The 26,125-nt window shown below is 41.1% G+C and overlaps 1 protein-coding gene across 2 annotated transcripts; it reads right to left on the bottom strand.

The window, feature by feature from the left end:
* Nucleotides 1-24: 24 nt before the first annotated feature.
* Nucleotides 25-25,614, bottom strand: aop (anterior open). Of its 2 annotated transcripts, none has more exons than XM_017166617.3 (4): nt 24,776-25,614; nt 2,892-4,182; nt 2,040-2,826; nt 25-1,979 (listed from the first exon to the last, which is right to left on the bottom strand). In XM_017166617.3, exons 2-4 carry the CDS (start codon nt 4,090-4,092, stop codon nt 1,718-1,720), a joined length of 2,250 nt encoding a protein of 749 aa, XP_017022106.1. In that variant the 5' UTR covers nt 4,093-4,182; nt 24,776-25,614; the 3' UTR covers nt 25-1,717. The 2 variants fall into 2 exon arrangements, with proteins under 2 accessions (XP_017022106.1, XP_017022107.1); XM_017166618.3 differs by lacking the exon at nt 24,776-25,614 and adding an exon at nt 4,727-5,008.
* Between the last annotated feature and the right edge of the window lie 511 nt (nt 25,615-26,125).

Below are 26,125 nucleotides of genomic sequence, written 5' to 3' on the forward strand. Positions count from 1 at the left end.
TACACAAAATAAGAACAAAATCGATCGATTTCAGTTTTCAATTTATTTATTGCATATAAATTGGTTTCCTTTGTTTTTTTTTTATACATATATAAATTATGTATATTGATCAAAAGATAAAGTTTTCAAATGGAAGAACAGGTATTGTGGCGACACTAGAGTGCTAATTATTAGCTATTGGCGGTGTGTGTTTAAACTTAAGGCGTACGAAAAACAAATAGAAAATGATTTTTTAACGTAGTTCCTACACATTAATTAATAATTACAGAGTTTGCACACTACGGGCTAAATGTATGAACGTGCGATTGATGATGATGTCTCTCCTTTTCGTAACTCGCTTCAATTCTGTTTAATACGATTATTAAAGTGCTTGAAATGTACATTTTCTATTGTTTGAGGAGGTAAGAGGGGTGGGTGTAAAGATCGTATGATTAATGTTTATAAAAATGAACACCATTCATTTGCTGCGTAAACTAACATTACAAATAATATAATAGTAATCATAATGATAATAATAATAATAGAAAACTAATGTGTATACATATATGTATGCTTGCTATAAAAATGGAAGCCAATGTTTTCTTTTTTATTATATATATAAAATGTATGTATATCATATTTTTAATGTGTGTGTGTTCTCTTGTTGCAGTGTATCTAGGGCTAAGGGTCTCAATTGAAATTGAATTTTGAAAGCTCTCTTTTCAGGCTGATCCCGCAAAAACAAGCAAAGAACAGCTATTGTTATTATCCTTTAAAACGAAACTGTATCAGCTTCGTTGGCAACTGCTCTTTTTTTTTGGGACCATATGTGCCAATAGTGTGAATCAAAGATAATTCTGTTGTTGTTATCACAAGAAATTAATTAATTTGCCTTTCTTCGTTCTAAGCTGATTTGTTTTGTATATTTATATTAACAAATTACGCCAACAATTCAAATTTTCATATTTCTCCTTCATTTTCTCGTATTTTAACAATTGTTTTTTTGTTTTTTTGTTTTCATTAATTTGAAACCATTTTGTTGAGGCAACATTTGTAAAGCTCAAAGGTGGCAACACTTACGCTCTATATATGCTATTTGCTAATTTATTTATTTAATTAATTTACTCTCTACGCGCTACTCTCGTATGATTGATGTGTGTGTTTGGGGTTTGTTTTTTTCTTTTTTTTTGTTTTTTGATAAATGTAGAAATTGGCACATATATCGAAGGCTGCGCTGCGCCGGCTCAAGATATCTACTTACATTCACTCTGCTTCCTTAGCTTAGCTTAACTTAATAAATATGTTTGCTTGATTTATAAAATATATATGTTATGTATGCATACATGGTTGTGTTTTCTATATACAGAAGATTTGGCAAGAGACTCGCCAGAGGTAATCATTGGATAATCTTTAGGACACTTAATCGGAATTCCCTTTAAGAAAGTAATAACCAACATTTTCATCTAGTTTAAACTCTTCTAAATGTTTAAATTACAGCCTAAAGGACTCCAAGGATTACCTCCAACAAGAATCCATTCTGAAACGAAAGCCATCCAGATCTATGTCCAGCAGATGAGTCTCCCTCTTAGATGTCTGTGCGCTTGTTGTGCTGGTCCCATATTTTCTTTTCTTTTTTTTTTTAGCTCAGGTAATGTTGCGTTCAGAGGAAGGAAGGATGGAGGAAGAAGTTGGATGTGTGGATTGTCACAGGATACTGCTGCTGCTGCTACGACTCCTCCTACTGCCGCATGTGGCGGAAGGAATCCTCCGATTCGCCGCCATTGCAATCACTGTCCATGGGCACCGGCAGAGCCTGTTCACTGCTGGCCTGATCCATCGGCCTGGGTGAGCTGGCATTGGAGGTGATGCCTGCGGCGGCGGCGGACTGCTGGTCATCCGGTTTGGGTGACCGTTCTCCTGGCGATGGTGCTCCTCCTTGGTGATCGTTGTTGTGGCGTATCAGCTTGATGGTGGTCAGACCGTCAGCATTGCGGATGAGCCTGCAGGTTTTGCGAGAGTTTAGTAAATATAATGTTTCAGGAGAGATTCTTTGTACTTACGGATAGCAGTCCTCGTTGCTGGCGGAATTATTGTTCTTGCTGCTCACGCTCAGATCCGTTGGCTTCAAGTCCTCACCTGCGCTTTCCGAACCCGATCCCGAACCGTTGCTCTCCAGCTTCAGGGGATGGAACTGGAATTTGTCAGGTCCACCAATCGCCGACGGTGTGTTTAAGGCAGGGGAATTGGGTGGCGGACCAGCTGCCGCCGCCGAAAGGTAGTGGAAGGCTCCATTGATCGCATGCATAAAGAGGGGCGATGTGGGCGGTGGACCATAGGCTGCTGCAGCGGCGGCTGCCACTGCTGCCACGGCGGGCAGGCTCATTGGACCGTTACGCGAGGCGGGACGCTGGGGCGATTGTTGCTGTTGCTGCTGGGATTGCTGCTGCTGCTGCTGCTGGGAATTCCAGTTCTGAACGGCAGCAGGACTTCCAGGGGCCTGTGGCATAGATGAAGCACCGCTGCCAGTCGACGGCGTCGATTGCCTCAGCAAGGATATATTCTTAATGTTCTTCAGTTCCGTGGGATTGCGCAGGAACTGATAGCAATGTCGCTCGCCCTGCACTTTGCGCAATATGTTGACCCTGTAGTAGTAGCGGAGGGCACGCGACATCTTGTCATAGTTCATCGACAAATGGTTCTTCTGGATGCCCCACAACTTGGCCAATCCGGCGGGATCGACGATCTTAAAGACGCCCGTATCGCGGCACTTCCAGGCTATCAGATCGCTGTACTTCTGGTTGCGATCATTCAGCAGTTGTTGCAAAAAGTCCCACAACAGGCGACCATCTAGAATAAACCGAGGTAGACATTAATTATTAAAAATTCTGAGAATATTTATCCCTTAAACTTACTTGTATTGGGCTCAGAGTTCTCTGGAAAGAACTCCCGCTTGGCTTTGTACATATAACTGGGCGTGGTCGGAGCCGAGATGGATCCTCCGGCAGGTGCCAACACGGGACCGGCTGTATTATCGAGAGTCAGCTTCTGCGGCAGTTGCTGCTGCTGCATCTGTTGTTGCTGCTGCTGCGCCTGGGCTGCCGCTGCTGCTGCTGCCACGGCGGCAGCTTGTTGTTGCTGCTGCTGTTGCTGTTGTTGCTGTTGTTGCTGCTGCTGTTGCTGGGACCACGAGTTGACGAAACTATTCGTCAGCTGCTGCGTCCAGTTGGGCTTGATGTCTTTCAGAATGGGTGTGCTCGGCGGGCTGCCTGCGCTGTACAGCGGTGCGGGTGGTAGCTTCGACTCCGAATACTCCTCCTCGGAATCGGAGTGATTACTGCTGGCACTGCTGACACCCTTCATGGGCATAATGTTAGGCTGAGAGCCGTTGCTGCCGGTGCTGCTGGCACTAGAAGATGTGGGATTGCTGCTGCTGCTGGTCGTGCCTACCGAGGTGGCTGTGGCTCCTGCTCCGCCATTTGCTACTGCTCCCGCTCCAGGTGCTCCTCCTCCTCCGTTTTGGTAGGGAGCCTGCGGCGGACTACTCGCCTGAGAATCCACTGAAGGCGGCGGACTGAGCGTCACAGAGTTTGGTGCCATAAAATGATGACCTGCCAGGCCGTGGGGCGTACTGTGGAAGGGACTGCTCTCTGGCGGAGCATTCAGCGGTGGCCACGTGGGCGTCGGCGGGTGGCTGTGCGGCGACAGGGGATATCTGCTGGTGGGCGTCACTGGACTGTTGGGCAGATGCCACTGCATCATGTGCGACTCAATGATAAGCATCTGCAGCACATTGTGCAGAACATCTCCGGCACCCGGGCACCTGTGGCCGAAGTCTGCACGCGTCAGCAGGCACAGCGCCTTGCCGTTCATCTGGAAGAGATCAAAGTCGAGCTTGGGCAGATCGAATTCACGGACGCAGAAGCGAAGGAAGACGAGCACATCCTCGCGGCTCCACAGGCGCGGATCGGAGGGCAGGGACGGGGGCAGCTGTGTCTTCAGCTCGGCGAGCTGACTGGACGGCGCCGGGGGGCAGCGCCAGAGCACATCGCTCCAGATGCCGGGATTCAGCGAATTCAACGATAACTGTACTGGGAGCATTTTCATTTTGGACATGCAGCCACAGTGTTTAAGGAAGTGTCCTCCTGGTCAACGGATCCGTATCTCAGTAGTGGTAGCCACTAGAGTTGCCTTCAACTGGGGTATCTGAAAATAAGATACAAAAATCGAGGTTAAATTAGTTTTTTCAACAGAGAATTATTTAAAAAGAACACTTTTATTTCAAAACATCGCAATATGTCTCGTTATATATATCAGTTTTTAAAGTTTGGTCTTGAGATATCTTTCTTATATTTTGATATATCCTTTTAGTAACCACACATAATCCACACACATGCAAACACACTCTTTTCACATATCCACTTGACTCATTTTCTTCTGCAAGTTTTTTGTTTATTTAAAATTTTTGGTAAATCACATATGGAAAACTACCACGAATTCTGGGCATGGATGCCACCACCACTGGCTCTTCTTGCTCTTGCTACGGATCAAAGTTCACTGCTGAGCAGCGAGCTCCCAAGCGAAAAGGATGTGCCAATGGAATGGATGTTGTTGATCACTCGACACACTTCCGCCAGAGAAATATTTGAGCGGACACATCACCTAGCTGTTGCTGCTGCTCCTCCTCTCCGGGGGATTGGAGGTGAGGAGAAGAAGCTCACTCCCAGACACCACACAAACACACACATACCACACGATCCAGATCCGTGAGAGCAAGCGGGAGAGCTGCGACGACTCTCAGACAGACATTCGCATTCCAACCAAATCAGATTTCCTCATAATCGTCGCGGGCAACCGATCCGATGGATGGAATAGGAATAAACAAATAATATATCTCCGATGCCGACGCAAGAATAAAAACAACAACAGAACCGAGCCGATCTACTCGTGAGTGTGAGTGTGAAGATGTAGCGGGCAAGCGCATCCGATCACTACTTGGCGCAAACTGGCGGATCTCGATCTCGCAGAGAGCGTGACTCACTCAGCAGTGGCAGAGGCTGGGGCAGAGGAAGCAGCAGCAGCAGCAGAGGATCAGGCAGCGACGATCACGCTCTCTCTGTGTCTCTCTCGGCAGGCATCTTCGGATCTCCGACAGAAGCAGCAGCAACACACCCCCGCAGCGACCGCGGCGCAGGCAGAGGTGAGAGGGAAGGAAGGAGAGCAGGAAGAGCAGGGGAAGATCTGTCCAAAATAAAAAATAAACGGTCCAACCACCACGAACCAGGAGTGCCCTACGCATATAAAGGAATACAATATATAAAATTATTTTGATTAAAACCCACTTGTTGCACCTAAAATTCCCAAGTTAGAATTCAGCGACACTTTGGTAAAAATCTTTGGATTCAATTTGGAGTAGACCTTCATTTAGCCAAAAATGCGGATATAAAAAAAATAGGTCACTTAAAAATCAACTAAAAATCAAAAATTATATATTATAAATAATAATAATAATTACGAATTGGATCAACCCTAGTACATTACTGAATAGCCCATGACTTGGCGTATAGAGCTTTTTAATTGTACATTTCTCAATATGGTAATTTCCACCAAAAATGTGTGATCTCCTCCGGGCGTGTGTGCCCAGTATTGGTATTGGTGTGCATGGGCGGCGACGGTACACTGCCATTCCGGATGTGTACAAACCCAAAGCACACTCACAAGTCCAAAGACGAAGTATACACACACTCACACGCTCCACGACGATGGTGATCATTTGTTGTAAAGATTTCAACATAAGCGAATGTATTGATGGCACCAGCAAGCACATGAAGATGGGAGATGCGGAGGGGCAGCGGCCGGACCAAGTCGAACGTCTCTCGAAACTCGAAAGCAGCCGCGCCGTGCCCATTGCCCACTCTCGTGCCCCTACCCATACCCATACCCATACCCGTACTCGTATCTGGCTGCAGCAAACGGAAGTGCACATTCCAAGCTGAAAACCCGTTTCCAGACCAAGAGCTGTTGTTGGAGAAAGACGCTGTTGCTGCTGCTGCGGTTGCTGTTGCTGTTGCTGTGATGGGGCAACTAATAAATCCGCCAGTGGGTAAAGAGAGCAGCGAGTCGATGTTGAAGTCAAAGTCGGTGGAGATGAATAAAGAGGATGAGGATGAGGTGGAGCTGGATCACCCGCCAAACGAGAAACACCCTGTTTACCAAGCCAAGGGAAAGGTTGGCCAAATAAAATATATTTGATATACTTTTTGAAATATTCAAGTCTTTAGAAAACTAGCTTTATATGAGCATAAGTAATCTTTTAAAAAATAATATACTTTGTAACTTAAAGTAGATACCTTCATTATATGGATATATTCACAGCTAGTCCCTCCCTATGTGATCAGCCTTTTGAAAAATATCGCTCGTTTAAAAACCAAAACAAAAGAACTAAAGAAACAACTAATTATTAGACCAGTTAGAGACAATAAATATAAAATATGCTGCACAATTCCTGAAGACCGACTATTTCCTTGTCCCGTGCTGTATCCATTTCCCCATAGCTCCGACCAGACGATTTCCCTGCCCAATGCCCGTACCCGTGCCCGTGGCCGTACCCGTGCCCAATCCCAAAACCAAGACAAAAACCCGTGCGCACACATGTTCAAATTTATCCCACATCTCGTCGCGACTCTTGGCTGTCTTGGCGGGTCGGTCTGGTCTCGCTCTCCCCGAAAGAAACTTCCTCATTCTCCGGGAAGCGCTTTCAACAAGTGATCGCTGGCTGGCGGGCGAGAGAATATCAAATATTTGGGATTCGGTGGGGAAAACACAGGGAAAGGAAGAGGAGCCAGTCATGGCGATGATGATGAGGAAGATAATAATCGCCTTGAATATTTTATTGTGCATGTACATGGCTTAGAGGGGGTCGGTCGTATGATCTCCGATTCGATCTATTTGTTTTCGAAGAGAGCAGAGCCAGGGCCTAGAGGTAAAATGCTGATGCCCCGCCGCTGCTCTTCTCCACCATAAATACACATATACTGGCACAAAAACGATCCTACGTGTTATTTCGGTTGCCACAACACATGGTTGAGTTTTCACTAAAATAAAATCATATATTCTAGTGCACACATGTTCCGCAGCACCAGCAATAGCAGCAAAGGCAACAACAAAAAATAAATAAACATTCGGCTAAAAGTTGGAGTCGGTGGCACGTAGTAAAATGACAAATGAATGCTCATCAGCCCCAGCCACAGAAACAACAATAAGGAAGGCAGGGCACCAGCCCAGGAAGACGCTGAAAATGTGGGGAGACTCACTGGGAGAAATTTAAAGATACAATACTAATATATAATATATAACTAAAGACAAAGGATTTTTTTCAGAACATAAAATCATCAGAATCTTTGGATACTAATTTCTCAGTTTCCAAGTTTTCAGATAATAAAATAGATCAAGAAATCGTAAGATATAATAGAAACGGTTTTGAAAGATAGCCCCTCTTCCTTATAATATCTTACTTACAAGGAAACGTGGATTAATATAAAGAGCTTCCCAGACTGGCACTCTTAAATTGAATAAATTTTCAGAGTTCTACTGATAACATTGTCATAATTTCTTTCAGTGCCACAACTTGAAGCATAGAAGAGGCAGAGTAGGGGCACTGTCGGAGGCTCGCTGGCCGAACGACGTCTCACGCACGCAATAAGAAGAGTATAAAGAATATTTCTAAATCTCAGCGCGGCACAGGAGGCGCGGCAGAGAAGAATCCGGTGAGGAGAAGAGAAGAGGAGCAGCAGCAGCAGCATTCACTCACCTCGCTCATTCTTTTGCTTGCTGCTCCCTCGCTCGCTGGAAATCAAGTCAGGCACACAGGTAGTTTAAAATCGGAGGTAAAGGTATGCCAACGATCTCGAACCGGTTTCAACGGAAATTACAAACGAAAATTATAAAACGATCAGTTTAGAAAAGAAAGACAACAAGAAATAAATGCCAGGGGGTGTGGAAGGAAAGCTGGGAAACCAAATACAAGCAAATGGGTTAAAAGAATTCCATGAGCCCTTTTTTTTTTTTTTTGTATCTCTTCGATGAGTATTTGCAATATTTCCGTTTTGGCCAAGTGAGAGGGAGGTGTATGAGTGTGGGATCGTGGGATCGGAAATGCTAGAAAATGGGACATGGGAGATCTGAAAGGCGGATAAGGAAGTCGAGGAGGTAAAGAGTTCCTAGAGAATAGAGAATGGAAAGGATTATGTGGGACAGGCATCAGATAAGATCAAGTTAAATGGTATTACCAGCTAGGATTTCAACTCTATTCAGTCCATATGTATACTGCATAAAGGGTTTCGATATGGAGAAAATATCAGGGAATTTATTAATCACAACGATGATTTTATTTGAGTGAACTGCCCTCCAATGCTCCTTTCTGCACCATAGTAAACATTCATTTCAAATAACGATTTTGCAGTCATCGTGGAATATGGAATATCATGGGGAAAATGAATCATGGAATAAATGAATTAAACAGAAACTTTAAAATTGTTCCCCAAGGATTTCATTTTCACAAATAAATCTTATATTAAGTTAACATTTATTTCCAGCTCGGATTTCGCCTATAATCCAAGCCTGCTATATAGTAGCTGTGCTCTTCCCTAAGATGACACTCGACTGGCATTTAGGATCGGCACTCCTAGACGCAGCTGGAATTCCAGCTGGCAAGTGAATCACCCAGGCAGGCAGGCAATCGAGAGTTGTGCGTTAATGAGTAATTTCCGCAGGCGCATCCTCTACTCTCCGCTTTCGGAACCCCTGCCACGCCTGCCCGCCTCTGATTTCCAGCAGTGGTCTCCGGGTGCATCAAGTGCTGCGCAGTAAGAATGATGGGAAAATAAGAAAATCTGATAGGTAAAGAAGAGACGAGAGGAAGAGGGAACAACACGCAGAGAGAGACAGAAGCGACAGCAGCCATGGCGCATTAAGATTAACGGCTCAACAACAGTCGATCGAAGGGGGAAGGTGCAAGAAGGGGACAGCTAGAGGGATTCTGTTGATGCTTCTGCTACTTCTGACGCTCTTCCCTTTCTACACTGATACAAATTTGTATCAAATCTAGTGAATTATATATCAAAATAAGTACATCATAATAATAATACTGTAGAAGAAGTATAAAAACAAGGACATATATTGTTAGTTTCTAGTCTATTTTCTTGACATTCGACTTAACTTCCACAAAACAGTTTTTCCATTTCCTAGTGCTCATTTTCCCTCAGTGCAACTATCAGGTAGTGGAGCAGCATTGAGGAAATGCGTCCGTCCTTCTCCTTTCTCCTACCTGATCCTCCGCAGGCTCTGCTGTGCACTTTGCTTTACATCTTGTAGGACTTCTTGGAAGCGGCATCAGAGAATGGTGGAGTGGAGTAACTCAAAAGGAAGAATGACGAGGCAAGTGGTGCCAATGGTGATGGTGGTGGTGCTATCCCTATAGCTGTCGTTGACATTTGATCTCTTTTATGAGGTCTTCCTTGAGCAAGCTCAAGTGCAGCCCGAATTCCTTTATCTCTGCCTTCTCCTTCTCTGTTGTTGTTCTGCTGGTGTTTTCGTTGTTTGGCCCTAAATCAACCCCTAAAGCCAAGGGATTTGACCCTAGTCCTTAAATTATCTGTAATTCAATGAGTTCACTTTGGGGTTCTCTCCCGTGTTCGATCGAATCAATATTGATCGTGGCGGGAGATGTTCTTTTCATGGTTCAAGGTTCAGGTTTTTGAGTGTAAATGTAAGGGAATCTTTTGGAATTCTCAATCAGCCAATCAAGGATCGTAAATTTAACTTTACTTCCTTACAAAAAGGCATTTGTAAAGGTAACTTAGGAAATTCAAAAGATTTTGAGCCTTATTTCAAGGTTTTGCGTTCGTTAAGAAATTCTTTACTATTTTATTACAACAGAAGAAAGCATCAATGGAATTTATTTGGGTAATGTAATATCACATATTAAATAACTGTTGAACAATATATTCTTGTTTACCGATCTGGCTGATCAATGACATTTGTTTATACAATTATTTCTAGCCGAAACAGTTACGAAGCTTTGTTGGAATTAAATGTAACTATAATCATTCAGCAATTTCGAAAGCTATTTGGTAATCGAAAACGTAATTACTGTGGGCAAACTATGAGTAATGCCACAAGTTTCCTTAGGGTTCGAGTTCAAGTCGCTGTGATATGGATGTATATATTTATTTTTTTGCACGTGTATGTTTCAACTTTTAGATATAACCATATGTGTGTGTGCTCCCCTCCTCGCTCATATCAAATACTCAATTAATAAACAGCAAAAAAAAAAAAGCAGAAATATTCAAAAATCCAAATAGCTAAGTCAACGACCTGCTTTGCTTTTATAACTGCTCACAGCTCAACAGTCGCGTCGCCGTGTATATATTTAAGAAGCAACAGCAACAACGCTCGTAACTCTTGATTTACCTTAACTTTGCACCCCTTAACCCCCCTCAGAGTGCTCCTCATAGACGCTGCTGCTGCTGAGCGTGCATAACAAGCGCGTGAGCGTATCGTGTTTGCTATTTGTGTTTGCCTTTGTGTCGCTGTATGGGTACATCATATATTGGAACCTCTCACCGATACAAAAAGAAAAAAAGTTGAAAAATAAAATAAATAAAGTGAGAAAATACAAACAACAAAAACGACACCAATTCCGGGTTCTTCTTCGCAACAAAAAGCCAAAATAAAACTAAAAAGAGTATGCGAAGCAGCGGGGAAACAAAACCAAATGTCTGCGGTTCATTTTCTGTCTAGATCGTCAGTTTATATGCTCAGCTTAAAGCGCCGTAGGCACTTTTCTTTTGTTTTGTTGTTATTTTTTTGGTTTTTTTTATTTTTTTTTTTTTGGAGCAAACCCAGCCGCTAACAACAAGGGAAGCTCAAGCCCAGGCAAATCAATCATCGTTACGCATTTTTTTTTTTTGGGGGAAGCTTATGGCTCGATCTTGGCTTTAGCTTGCGGTAGCTGTAAATTATTAAAAATAATGAAAGGACAGCCACAAGCATTCCCACCACCTAACACTTTAGTTGGTCATTAGAATGCATAATACACTGGGATATTATAAGGATCCTACAAGCTATAATTTAAATATGTAGGCGTGTGACTATAATTCCCAAGTGTCTGGTCATTAGAATGCCCGGAACACTGGGAAATTGGGACTTTATAATGACCCTATCAAATATTCTTTAAACATTTATTTTATGATTTTTATGATACAATCTAGTGAATCCAAATACTGAAAAATATTATTTTTTAAAAATTTAACTATAACATACATAAACCCACTTCTGACCACTGTAGTTTTCTCTTTTGATCAGGCGACAAGATCTGGCCAACATTAAATCCGATCTCTTTTGTTTTGCTCGATGATAAAAAAAATAAGAAAGAGAGAAATGGGTAAATCTACAGCTGCTGGAGGCGTTACGTGACGTGTTTGTTCTAATGTAGCTCAAACCTCAGCTTCAAGTCGATGCTTTTTTATTTTCCAACTCTTTTATTTTGCTTTTTGTTGGAACTCTTTCTGCTGCCTCATTGTTCATCTTTATATGCTCGTCGGGTGTCGAGAGGGGGAGCGAGATGGACTGCCTAATGATATCAAACGTTCGATAACCTTTTCGGTATTTTTTGTTTTTGTAGTATAAATATGCAAACTCAAACCACAGCGCTTCTATGCTGATCATTCTCATGACAAGAGAGATATCCGACTTCATAATGAGCATTGGAACAATCGGAAAACAAAGGGCGCAAAAGCACAGCATCATCATTATGATCATTATCATAATGCTTATGATCGAATCGGTAGCTAACTACCTAGAAATAAAAAAAGAAGAAGCTCAAGCATCGAGAGGGAGGAGATGGAGAAGAAAGATGCGAGATCTTCCAGCCAGATATTCCATTTCCATACCATGGATGGATGAGTTCATCAAACGCCCAGACAAGAGTTCAAAATCATTCTAGTTTTTTTTGCTTCCAAAAGGGGAAGATGACAAGGGTTCATCCACAATTTACATTGAGGGAAAAATGGATAAAACTATATATTAATATTCATGATGAAAGAAATAATACAGAATTGGCAATGTAATGTAATTTCTTTACAAAAAGATGAGGGTTTGAGGAAGAAGATTCTATAAAAGAAAGCTTTGTTTTTTTGGGAAAGTATTTATAAGTAGTATTACCTAACCTATTAAAGTTTAAGTTCCCTATTTTCAATTTTCAAATTTGATTTTAGAAATCAACACCATGTGAAGAACCGTATCCTTCTTTATACTTTAACTAGAACCAGCACTTTCTGCAAGTGTACTTCTGGTGTTTGCTAGAGAGGAGATTGGATATAGTCGTAGACCTAGACCGCATCAACCGCATCATTTGTGCCCATTACATTCAATTAGTCGCATCTGTGTTTTTGTTTCAACTCTTTGCGATTTTCTAGCACTTGCATCAATCTTCTGCCCCTCAGCTCCGCCTCCTTCTCCTGCTCCTGGCTAGCATCCCAACTTAATAAGGCAGTCATCAGCAGCATCATCATCATCATCATTGTTGGACTTGTGCCTGCAGCAAGAATTTAATGCTCGCCTCTTCTATATCGAAAAGGGGGTTGCCGGCAAGCTGGAGGGGCCTTCCAGTGGACATCTCATGTGCGTCTCTTTTGGCTTGGGGTCGGGGTCAGTGCGGGTTCAATTGAGTTGGTTGACATGAGTTTGCTTCCGTGTTTGAAGACCACAAATACTCGTAAATTGAGTTTAGATTGAAGTATAGGGGGAAGACGAAGGCAGGTTACTGGAACTAAAAGCTAATAATTACAAATTGGAAAATGGCGGAAGAAACAAGATTCTATCATCATGATTGATAACACGTTAGCGGAAAGCAAATTTGTTCTGGTCAGTGTAAAAACCAAGATAATTAACTTAATTCTTGGTTGAAATTTTGACAGTCAGTGTCTAGTATCTATACTTCAGATTAAACTGCCAACGATAATTTATTAATTTAAATTATTTACCGTATCTTATCTCTCCTTAATTCTTTGATCTTCAAAGTTTTAGCTAAGCTATTTATAGCCTGATCCCATTTAATATAAAAAGTAAAGAGATTTCTTACCACACCGGTACTGGCAGAACCTTGTCCATCAGACTGATGAAGGAATGGCGATAAAATCCCCCAGTCACAGGCCCAATTCCCGTGCCCGTGCCAGATTCCGTCCTCGACCAAAGCTGATGCACACACACCTGCCGCGGAGGCCTTTGGCGCTTCACATGGCGATATATGTCTGTAAAAGTAGGATTACTTGTTGTCTTAGGTGTCGCTGGTCTGATAAAGACCAACAGATATAGACAGAGCAGCACTGAAAAGATACAACATGTTCCGCTATAGCCGTCGTCGCGCACTTCCACCGTAATGTTTATATGTACTTATATATGTATATTATGAAATGTTTACGATTTGCTTGAGTTTCAGTAAGTTCATAACAAATATGCCCCTCCACAGATAAGATAACGCATAGATACATAGAGCAACTCGACTCGACTTGGACTCCCGCCCCTCGCCTCCCCTTCACATCTTCGCTTGTACGAGACCTCCTTTGAGAAAAGAAAGACTTTTAGCGACTTCCTGCTCTGTTTGTTAGCTATTGATCAGCCCGATCTTGCAGCTTCCTGTGGGCAATTAGACTGGAGTCCAGCAGAAAGCAGCTCAACTACAGCGATTCAGCGAGCTAGCCCACTTACACTGTGGGAAATTCGGGATATTTTGTTTGGGGAATAATATTTTACCAAATATGTAGTTGTAATTCCCAAGTACGAATTCAGTGATATTTTAGCCCGATTTTTGAAGATCGAAAAGGTCTTAGGTGCTTGTCTTTTGACAACAAAATTAGAGTAGGTATATTCTTGGTTTTAGTTGGTTATTTTGTCTTTTTAAAGCAGGGTTGGGCACTGATTTTCAACAACAACAAAGAATCAAAAACAATTTTTTAATAAAATCTTTAAGAACCAATTCTTCATTTTTCTTTGTGCAATCGAGTGGTCGTTGAAACATTTTTTTTTTTTCGTGCTCGCACAATCTGGTCGGGGCATCTAAACCGGTAGTTAGTATTTGCACTAGTAATCAAGCACACACATAGCTAACATCTAGGCATGCATGGCGAAGCCGCTGCTTCCTCCTCTTTTCAGCCGATCCCCATCATATCCCCCAGATCCACCGATCTCCCCCCCCCCCACCGCATTCGGAGCCAAAGAACTTTGACGATCGCGCTTCGCATCTTAATTACAGAGGAGAACGAGCAGAAAAAATAGCGAAGAAAAAACAAAGCCGAGAGCTAGCCCGCCGCCAGCCAAACCTGAATTGTAAAAACGTTCTAAACGAACTGAACTCAACCGAACCAAGCTGAACTGAGCTGGGCTAACTTGGAGCTGAGCCGAGCTCGGTGTGGAACGTTTTAAGCGTCGTCGTCGTGGAAAGACACTTAATAAATGCGGAAGCGGATGTTCGAGCTACAGAAACACAGAGAGACGCTGACGCTTGTCTATAATCACAATCAGGTTCCAAGACGCAGGGAACAGGGAAATGCAAAAATAAAGGAAAAACAACTCTATAAAGAATACATATGTGCGGGTAAGTTAATACCATCCGTCTACAGGTTGGTTGTAAACATTTACAAAGCCAAGGAAATGCCAGAGTCCGGAGAAGACCAGCAGCAGGAAGAATTGTTTATCAATTGCATGAGGAGTAGAAGTCATCATCAACGGCCATATCATCATCATCAGAGGCTCACTTCCTCCGACAATTCGATTACGGGAATCAAAAGTATATACTACATATATGTATAATCACAGACGATGTGTATTACACGAGCTAATGTTTTATAGCATGTTCAGGAAATTGGCTCATATCTTTAAACGAGTTGGAGGTGCGGTTAGACGGAGAACAAAAAAAAAAGGGCGACACACAAATTATTGATTAAACGGAGAGCATTACAAACATCGTAAAAGTCAGTTCGAAACGGAACCGGATTACAGATAAGGCCATAAAACAAATACTTCAGAAGAACTTTCAATCAGGGGAATTCTTTTAGGGAGATTAAAAGGAAAATATAAGTAAAAATGTTTAATACTTTTTAACGATCACCCTGAATTTTAACATTTTTATAATTTCGACAGATTACCAAAGCCAATAATTCTTTAGAAAGAAACGTAAACAAGTTATTAAACGTAATCTGCGTGATAAGAACAAATACAAATACATATATTAAAAGGGAAATACCAGACTGAACGGAAACTGTTTAAGATTGCTTCATCCCCGGAGATTTTCCTATCAGTTTGAACTCATAGATTCCACCTAATCATCCAGGAAACGTGTATAGAATCAATCTTTGAATTGCATTCGCGGCACTTGCAAGTTAATAGCGTGCGGATGACGATGCCGATGCCTTCCTCAAGTGTTGTTACAACTATTTCCATTTCATTTTGTTGTTTCCAGGCGGAATTCACCGAGTGCACTTCGATAGTTTGGTTTGTTGTTATTTCAAGAGAGCAGCTGATTAGCTGACGGGCGGCGCGCATTTTGGAAAGCCTTCTCTTCAGAGAGATTGCTTTCACACAAGCCCGTAATAGCGATGATAATTATAAACACTTGCATATGCATATACTCATATAATATATGTATAAGTATATGGACAAAGAGGGGGAGTCACTGGGCAAAAGCTTGATAAGCACGGACAATGGCATCGGAGTGGTGGATGTCGTAGGCACAATAATAATAAACAATTGCTGGTGATGCCGCAAGTTGCTCTTAAGTAGCCACTAAAACGTGGCAAACCGACCTAATGAGATAAAGAATTAAGAAAATAATAAGAGTGTGCACTCACACTCGGTGCACACACGAGGAGACAACATCAACAAGAAGAGAGGAATACCCAGAATCCGGCAATCCAAGAACTAACAATTGTCATAGACTCTAAGATCTGGGGATCTCTTGAGGTTGCCTTCTACTGCATTGCCGCCGGCTAAGAACTCATTTAAGCCGCTGCTAATTATGAATTTGGCGACAATAGAGCGGACAGAAGCTCGGAAATCTCAGCCGCTCTGTAGTCCCAGTTCCAGCTCCTTCAACGTGCTACGTGCTGTTCGTGTCAATTTTGCTGTTTGTCTTAATTCGTGTTTGCCTTACTTGGAAAATTATAATATAATCTCCTGCTTGACTTGGACCCCACAAACAAATCCACATCCACATCCCCATCCCCATACCCGCTTGGGTTCATCTCCTCCTCTGGCCCGAGGGTATTTTCGAGGCTGTCGTTTCATTTGACACTTGGTCCGCCGCCGCGCAGACAGAATGGCGACGGCGGCAGGCATTCGCTTGAAAAATATCCCAGCTGTAATTCCAGCATTAATAAAACAATTTCGTGTTAGGTGCCAGTTGGTGCTGGAGATGAGGAGGAAAAAGTGAAGGATTCTTAGCCACTCGAGCAGAGACACAACTGACTTCCTTGAGTAGGAAAAAGAGAGCTGACAAGTGTGTGCTTTGATACAAGATGAGTTTTTGAGGAACTCTTTGCTGACGTTATTAGGCTAATATTAGTTTTTAGGAACTGCTAATTAGTTAATCATAAGAACCAGTTAACTTGTAGTGAAAAAGTGAACATATCTAGCTAAAAAACTATTGATTAAAATTGGTTTCTTGGAGAAAATGAAACATGACAAAATATAAACAGATTGAAAAGTCGAACTACTCACTTCTTAGACTTTTTTTAAAGAAGATCACCCAACGTATAGTCAGTCCTTAATGGTTTTCAAAGTTTAGGTTGCCCAAATTTCTTTATAATTACCTAGAAATATAGAAAAGAAAGGAAATCATTAGTTTAATAAAATAAATCAGAGCCTTTAATAATACAAAACAATATTCTTAGCTTAGAATTTAAAACATTACACAAGGATCTTACCCCTTACGACCTTGGCATGGGAACCCTATTAATATTTTGTGGTGCGACCATTGCGTGAACGCATTTTGAAGTGCTAAGAGAGACCGCCCCACCACCCTACACTGACCAAATGGGCCATAAAATAATCTCCAAACACGTATCTGCGTATCAAGGTGTAAATAATTGAACAGCCCAATATTCTTTGGCCGTGCCAAACCACCAACAGGCCAGCAGCAACAACAATTGCAATCATTATAATAACACTTGTGAAAACCATGCGATATGATTAAAACAAAACATAAAAGAAGCCAAAAATAAAACCGAAATACTTTTGTTTTGCCGTTTTTCTATTCTTCTTCGCCTTCGGTTGTACTCGAAAAAGGAACTATACTACGCTAGAATCGTAAAAATAATAAATAAATAAATAATGGCAAAAACAAAAGGAATGGTGACATGGATTGCGACTGATTACTGTATCAATTAAGAACCAAAAAAAAAAAAAAGGACAAAAATTGCTCGAGTGTGCCACTCAACCCTACCACCGTCCGCCGCCACCCTCCTTCTTTTCCAAAAAGCCAAAGCGTAAATTCTTGTACTGCCGTCATTTCCGGTTCCCCAGCAGCCCCCCAATCGGCCCCCAGAACCAACACCCTCCCTTGCGTATCGTAAACACCTCTATTCCCTGCCACCTGCCCCCTAGATTGCTTCCTCTTTCCACCTTGCAAACCTTTGGTTCCGTGCTGCTTTTTCCAGTTGCCTTTATCAGCGAAAAAAAAAAAGAAAAACGACCAACGACTGATTATACACACAAACACACACCTGTTTGCAGATACGAGGAAAAGCACCAACAAATGCACACACGCAGAGTGTACGAATTTCGGAGTGACAAAAAAGGAATTTTCGGGGGTCGCTATCTATGTACGTACATAGAGGCTATCGGCTATCAGCGTTCAAATCAAATTGATTTATGAAAGATTTGCCAAAATGCGATTTAAAAAACAAAGTAAAGAAAATGGGGAAATATCTACAGACATACATAACATACTATACTTACTATCTAATAAATAATTATCAACCCACTAGAATACCTTTTTTAAAAATTAAATTAAAAGTAGGAGGGAGCCTTTTATTTATGGTCTAGATAGGTTGAGCAGAGTAAGTGAAAATCTTGAACAAAATAGAATGATTTGCAAAATATAAGGAGTATAATGTGGTAGATACTGATGAGCTTCAGAGAACTTAAAGAGGTTTACCTTATCATAAATAATAATAACAAAATTCAAACAATTTCAAAGCAATTGTGAAGAAATTATCTAAACTAAATTATACATTTTAAGACCTTCTTGGAACAAGAAATATTATTAAGATCAAAACAATAACCTTTCCTTAAGGTTTCTAAATCATTCTAGATATTCTCTAAATTGTTAAAAATTCTTCAAGAATATGTACTTCTTTTTCAACTTATATAAAAATGCCCTGAAATACAGCCTACAATTGTGCATTCCTCGTGCATAATTCATTGTAACTTAGGACACACAATAAGTGGACAAACGTATCCTCTTCGCTGCCCGCTGGGTTTTCAAGTAGGAATAATGCAGCATTGTTCTCAGTGGAGGGTCCCCGTCTGTCCGTCCGGTCCCAGCCTCTTCCTTCCGCCTTTGAATGCAATTTCCTTGAAGTGCCAAATGCCAAAACTTCATTGTGCGTTCTTTTCTTTCTGCCTCTCTCGGGTCAAGTCGAGGGGTCGATTTGGGTCGGGATTGAATCGAAACGACTGCCCGCCGGGGTCCTGAGAGGTTGAGAGGGTCACAGCAGTTAGGGGTCTCAAGAGTGACAATTATTATGGCAAAGGGACCACCTACAAAGTTGCGAACCTGTTCCGCTTTCAGCACAATTCATTGTTGTAGAGTTCAACAGGTAAAGGTGAGTCCGTTCTTACAGGTAGTAGTTTCTATTTTTTTCTATTCCTTTGGAGGGTACTGCGCTTACAGTGAGCACAAAAACAGCTATTCATATTTTACAATTTGCGGTTTATAATTGGTGATTGGAATTTCGTTTAAAAAGATTATCCATTTCTAAATTAGCAAAGCCTCATGCTTTAAAAAATGTATGTATATATATTTCAATGTTTTCTGAAGAAGGGATTATTTATAGAGTATTTAAACTAATATTATATTGCTTTGAGATTGTCATACTTCATATACAGATATTTTCCAGTGCTTTGATTCTTGTTACCGACATTTCTTTTATCGATGTTCCAAACAATTACAGATACCTTTAGTGTTAGATAAACCATATAGTGGGCAATCGTTGATAACTCCAGGTGACCACTTGTTACCAAGCAATGGGGGGTAAAGTAAGTCCAGTGCTTAGTGGGTTATAAAACTCGGACCCCTCAACCATTTTCTCCTTGCTTCTACGCCTTCGCCTAGTTATCGGTGTATCGTCAACGCAGTATCTGTAGACAGAGGCGTTACGGATACTTCCTTTTTGACGTTACGCCACCGGGTTTTAGTTAGGTGCACCCGAAACTGTTACGTTGTTACCACGCAACTACTACTACTACTACTGTCCCCTTTTCCCTGGGTTTTTCCTCAAGTTTTTCTCTGGATTTTCTTGCCCCTTTCCCGGAGTTCAATAAGAAGAAACAGAGGAGGGAAATTACCTAATTGTGTTGCATCGACGTACAACGTCGACGACGACGACTTTCCACAACAACATTACTCTACTTTTTGCTTTGATGTTACTTTGCTTTTACCCCTTGTTTTGTGCCACCCACTTTTTTGGAGCCCTCTTTACCCCGCGCTCCTTTTTCGTATGTGTGCCAAACGGAAAATGTGCCACAAACTGCAAAATGCGGCGCATATTTGTGTGTGTTTGCTTTTTCTGTTTGTTGCTTCGCTTCGTTCGCTTCTTTCTCCCACCCTCCTCCTCCTCTCTGTAGTTAGATAACTACAACTACAAGTCACCGTTAAAGCACCAAAGTCGCGTCGCCTCGCGTCTCTTTCGGCGGAGTATTATAACTCAAGCAAGACTTCCTATATTTTGAAACACGTTACGTTCGTAACATAATTCACACAACAGGTTACTCAGGCGGCGAAAGAGACGGCGATATACGAACGCTTAAGAGAGATGGCGGGACAGCAAACTGGCGATAACCAAAGCTACTACAACAATTGCACTCGAGTGGAGTTTAGTTTTAGTTTTTTAGTTGTAGTATTACTGTTCCTGTGTGTGTTGCGTGTATTTGCGGGCAGAAATTGGGAAACATAGGGAAATGATGATCGTGAGAAAAGATTGCGGGAAATTGTCAGAAGTGCAAGATGAATGGATTGCCAGATGGGCGGCAGAATCGCTATAAAGATATAGGGAGATTATTTAAAAATATTTAAAAATATTTTTAAACGTTACAGAATTTAAACATCCCGAAATAAGTTTACATCGTTTTTACAATTTGATCTTTTTAGATAAACCTTGAGTCAACAATCTTGCAGTAAAATATAATATTTTTTTTATTTCTATAAAAAAATTGTGGTATGTAAAATGAATAGGAATAATGCATTGGATTGCGAATGAGGTTGACATTAAAAATCAAAAGTCGTGACAAATAATCACATATGCAAGTGGGATTTAATTTTCACTGGAACAGAAATATACATATAACGGTAAATCACTTCCTAGAAGTGGGAATTATTTCATGTTGCACTGATCTCATCAGTTTAAGAAATCCCTTTAAAACAACTTGTTTATTATTATTAACACATCCTTGGTGGCTTTACCCATGCTCGCCGCTCGGTGGCCAAGATAAAGAGAGAAAAGAAAAATGTGGCAAGATATTGAGGGGTGTTTTATTGTTTACCGCTTTTAATGGCAAATTCGCACGATCGTTGATTATCGAAGTGTTGTTGTTGCTAATCTATTTTTTCCACTATTGCCACACACTACTTTCTTTATATGTTTCTTTCTTTCGCTTTTAGTTTTCTTTCTTTTTGCGCGAATTCGAGACAGCGTAATGGAAGCTGTTGCATTTGTGGCAAAATTCAGGTTAGTGTGATTTCGTTGCACTCTACAATAAAATGGGTTACAATGAGATATATAGAGTAACGCACAAGTGGTTCGCAATTTTTGTGTTCAAGTAAAGGCAACAATAGCAACATCTGCTGGGCGATAACAACAATAAATGTACGTTTATATGGATGTATTTTCTTATGTATGTAAATGTGCATTTGTATTGAACGCAAGCAACTTCCGCATGCATTTTAAAGCAAAACAGTGGCGGCACAAAAAGAGACCGCAACAAAAACAAATGTGCGTGCCATGACTTCAGCAAAATAGAAATACTAAGGGCACAGAAAAATGCAAGAAAAATAAAAGCAATGAAAACAAGTCCCAAAAAAATACGTGTAACTGTATGCGTAATTTTATCAATGTAAGCGAATGCGAGCAATGTTCCTTGGGCCTTAACCCTTGAGTGACCCGAATTGATAAAAGTAAAGGTTTTGTGGTTTTTAACAAAAACTGAACTGATAAACTATCTACATATAAACATTAAGAGGAGCAAGTACTTATGTATGTATGTACATATGTGATCTTGTTAATTTTAATTTTTAAATCAGATATTCAAGTAGTTAACCCTTCTGTAGAAATTGTCATGTTTTAAGCGTGCTTCTTTTTTCATATTTGATTTCATGAAAATTTTATAAACACTAAAAAAAAGAGAGCGGCCAAGAGAGTCACACACACACACATACACTTTGCTTGTTCGGCATTTTGTGTTAATATGTCTGCCGCTTTAAGGCGTTTTTTTTATTGTTGTTGTTTTTGTTGCTGTGCCGCTGCTGCTGCTTGGCGTTTTCTTCCTCTTTCTTTATTTTGCCGACGCTCATACTCGTTTTGTTGTTGTTGTCTTGGCAGTGATTTGCACGTGTGAGTGAGTCAATTGCTGTGAGTGTGTGTGTCGCCCTCTCCCTCTCGCTCTTTACTGCGATCAACAGTTTTTATACCTGTTTGCTTTTCTTCTCTCCTCTCCCTCTTCCTCTTCTTCTCGCCTGTGCTTTTCTGCCGCCGATTCCCAAGCGATCGCTGTCTCCCTTCCTCCTTCTTACACTTTTGACCCGCTCTCTCGCTTCCGTGCACTTGCTGTGCTCTTTCTCTTACGTCGTTTGTCTTTTGCCTCACACACACACACTGCACACTAGCGCACACACATTCACCCGTTCCCCCATTACGTTGTTGTTTTGTTGGGAGCAATGCGGAAGTGAATTTAATTTATTGTATTTACGCTGCTTTTGCTGCTTTTCTGCCGCCGGCTGGTCACCAGGCCAAGTCTCAGGGGGTGCGGCAAGGGGGTGGTGGAGAGAGGTACGGAAAAAAGGAGGAAGGGCGCCAAAGAGGGAGAGAACCAGGAAAGGAAAAACGCCAAGCGAAATCGCAGCGTCTACAAGTATTATTTCGTTTTCCGCTAATTGAAGAGAGAGACTGTTTTTTTTTATAGAGACACAAATCTTAATACATCCGTAGTACAGTCATAAGCAGCTAAATAGGTTAAGTATAATTTACGAATTTAGTGCGGATAACGAAATGAATATTTAAAGATAAATAATATTTTGGCTTTTCAACTGAATTAAGCGTTCATGTTGATAACAAACACCATAAAATATATTTTAACATTTTTTGTATCAACAACTCTTATCCTTAGAGCTATTTTCCTGTCTCCTATTAATTGTATGTGTTTGTATTGTACATAATGAAATTTATTGGCGAGATTTCTGCTCTCATCTAACAAAAAATACAACAAAATATAATATCGGAGGTGGCGCACGATCAGGTGTGTGTGTCTAGTTCAAAGCCCCCCGGAAAACCCCTCATTCGCATAAACGTATGTATATGTATGTATGTGTAGCTGCGGCAGAAGCAGGAACTGTTTGGCTGATTTGTTCGACGCCGCCGTCGACGGGCGGCAAAGGCAAATAAATAAACACAATTCTGCTGGCTGTTTTACTTTTTCCTTTTATTATATACATATGTACATACATATGACCGTACATACATATAGCTAAATATATTGCTATATGGTTTTATGCAAGTGTGAGTGTTTCTTTTCGCCATAGCGCCCCGGCGATAAGATTTCGCTGACGTGAGCCAGAGTCGCCCAGCAGAGTCACCCTAATTGGAGCTCAACGCTCCGCTTTTGTTTCACTGCACTTCCATTTCCATAGAAAAGTGCATGCAACAAGAGACTCGTGAACCGAACACAGAATGAGCCACTTCTATAACATATGGCATACCACCGATATATCCAGTCCAAGACATGCACGGACCACTCACTAAATGGCTACTCCGATAATTACCGTTTTCTCTGAGGAGGCGGAAAACTTCGGGGCCCAACAACCAGCATGATGCAACCGAAGCATTACCGAAGCACACCGAAGGTACCGTAATGCCAAGTGGAGGAATGTTGGCTTAAAAAAGCACTATTTCCAACCTAAATCGATCTAGTAAAGTACGAACGAATCAGTGGAGCGTGCCCCACAACTACTAAGCTTGGGAAAAGAAATTTGTATCAGAAAATTTATTACCACATCGATCCAATTGTTATGTTGTGAATCCTAATGAGAGCCTTAGAATATCGATTCATATGTCAAATAAAACAACCGAAACTTAAAGAAATTATTGAATACAAATTGTAAAGTTTGTGTCATGAGCAGTTACACAATCTAAATAATTAAGTATACTATATACATATGTTATAAAGTTTATAGCTTCCCTAAAAATACTAATTTACTCCAATTTGTAATATCCCCAGGGGTTTTTAAAAGTTTTAATGAGAATAGAATGGAGTACTAGGTAAGAAAAACCAATTAGATTAACACAGAAAAGAGCATTGTGTTGCGGAACAATCAGATAAAAAACTAGTAATTAAAATATGAAATTAGCATTCCTGCCACTCCCAAGCTCAAGAGCATCATTATATTGTAACTCTTTGATATTTAAACTAGTCCAATAAAAATGCCACAATCTGATCCTCTGAAATAACATGCAAATAAATCAAATACAACCCTAGATAAAGCTTTGTTACCGGGTCGGACGTCTTCTATCGCATTATCCGTGCGCTCCAAATATAGCCTCAAGTTATCTTTTTACACGTGTAGATCCGACAAATTGTTGACCTCAACCAGAGACCAAAAACTCAAACATTGTAAGGCGACGAGTGGAGCAAAGTGGGGGGAAGTCATATTTAGCAGATAACCAGCACAAGATTAAGGCGGAGCAATTATTTATCAGCTACCCAGACAAGACTCTGTTTTGTTGTCTGTCTTCATGACCATTGTGACGTAGTATTATGGGAAACGCATGTACCAAAAGACGGTGTCTTAACCATTTTGTAATAAAACAACGATGACAATTGGGCCAATACAGAGAAACTGTCTGTTAACACCGATTATATATGTAGTCTGAACAATAATTGTTTAATCTTGCTCAAGTCGTATGAACTGATGTAACTAAAAAAGAACGAATAAGTTACTTGTTTTTTAATATTTCTAACTCTTCTTACTGTAATATTCATTGTGGTTTGATTATTTGACAAGAACTGAAATACTTTTAATGAGAATAACAAAATGATTAAAATTGCCCTTTTGATCATAATTTAAATCATGAATCATTTGTCCTAATCAGTAATGAGTAATATTAAAATCCTTGAGTTGGCTTTTCATATAAATACATATTAATGAATTGGGTTGTCTGAGTTCGGTTCTTTTTCTGCTAATTATAATTATCTTGGAATCCCAAGATATTTTGTATCCTTATGAACTTGTGACAATATTTTCTCCTCTTCTTACCTGTTTGCTCCACTGTGTGCTCTGCGGGTGACGTATTGAAAGGTGAGTGAGTGATTTCGTCTGTTTGCGTTGGGCTTCGATTCTTGAGCGCTTTTTTTAGCGACAGAAGCAACGCGGAAGCGGATATGTCCAGATCCCAGAAATGCTATAGCTTTTGCCTCGCTTTGTTGTTGCTATTTCGATGTGTTTCTTGTTGTTATCTGCTGATGACGAAGACGGCGTCCATTGTTTTTTCTTTGCGTTTTGTTTTCGCTTTTAGAGGGTGGTGAGTGGGCGTTGAGCGGTGCCTTTTCTTTTGGGGCTAATCCTGGCTCTCTGTTTTTGTTTTCGATTCGCTGCCCGCGACGAATGTCAGCCGCAAAGCGGAGCAAATAAAATGCGAAGCACTCGAGTGGTAAGAAGAAGCAGAAGAAGAGCAAGTCAAACGTTTCTACTTCCGCCGCGCGCACACACACACACACACTGACGCTGCCGCACACGCACACTAAAACACTCACGCGATGCACTTGCACTCTGGGGTTTCGTTCGTGTTGTATTTGTTTTTGTACTTTAGCATTTCCTCTTTCGTCTTCCTTTTCACTTTTGCCCACACTTCTTGATGCCGAGTTGTTTTTGTTTCCTATTTCTTGTTTATTCTTATTTCCGATTCGCGCACTCATACACACACACGTTGAAATACGTTAAGTTTTAGCTGCTGAACAACCGCTATTCCTCTCCGCCGCGCACGAATTAAATTCTATTAATTGTAAATTAATCAATTTAAATCATATTTGTTTGCATTGGGCTCGCTGAAGTCTAGTTCTCGGTTTCTCGGAGACCGCAAGCACAATCACGTCCGTCTCCCACGACAGTTTTTTTTTCAAAACAGTTGTGACGTAGCGACGCGGGCCTTTTATAATTTCTGGCGTGAGAGCCAGAGAGAGAGAGAGAGTCGGCCGCACTCTGGCGTCGCACAGTAGCGCCTTTTCTCATTTTACGCTGCAAAAGTCATAACTTTTGAACCAAATAAGATAATAAAATAATTTAAACGCCATTTGACAGCTAATTGTTGTAAAATGTACATATGTATTGGAAAGTGTGCCACTCCCACTCATTCCCTATTTTATAGGGTATTGTTTATTCTTAATATGCAAAAATGGAAACAAAGTTCAACTTTGAATGCTCATATCTTCTATAAAAAAAATTTAAAATCGGAAAATGGATATCATTGCAGATTCCGAATCCAATATTTTAGATTTTTACAACGGGTTTTGCTCTAGAGGCGCTACTGTGCGTCGTTTTCTTTCTCCGATTTTCTCGCCCAAAGCGCATGTCTTATGAGAGTTTGAGAGTAAGTGAGAGCGAGTGAGA

This window comes from Drosophila kikkawai, chromosome 2L, assembly GCF_030179895.1.
Source record: "Drosophila kikkawai strain 14028-0561.14 chromosome 2L, DkikHiC1v2, whole genome shotgun sequence".
In the NCBI taxonomy this organism is placed as follows: Eukaryota; Metazoa; Arthropoda; class Insecta; order Diptera; family Drosophilidae; genus Drosophila; species Drosophila kikkawai.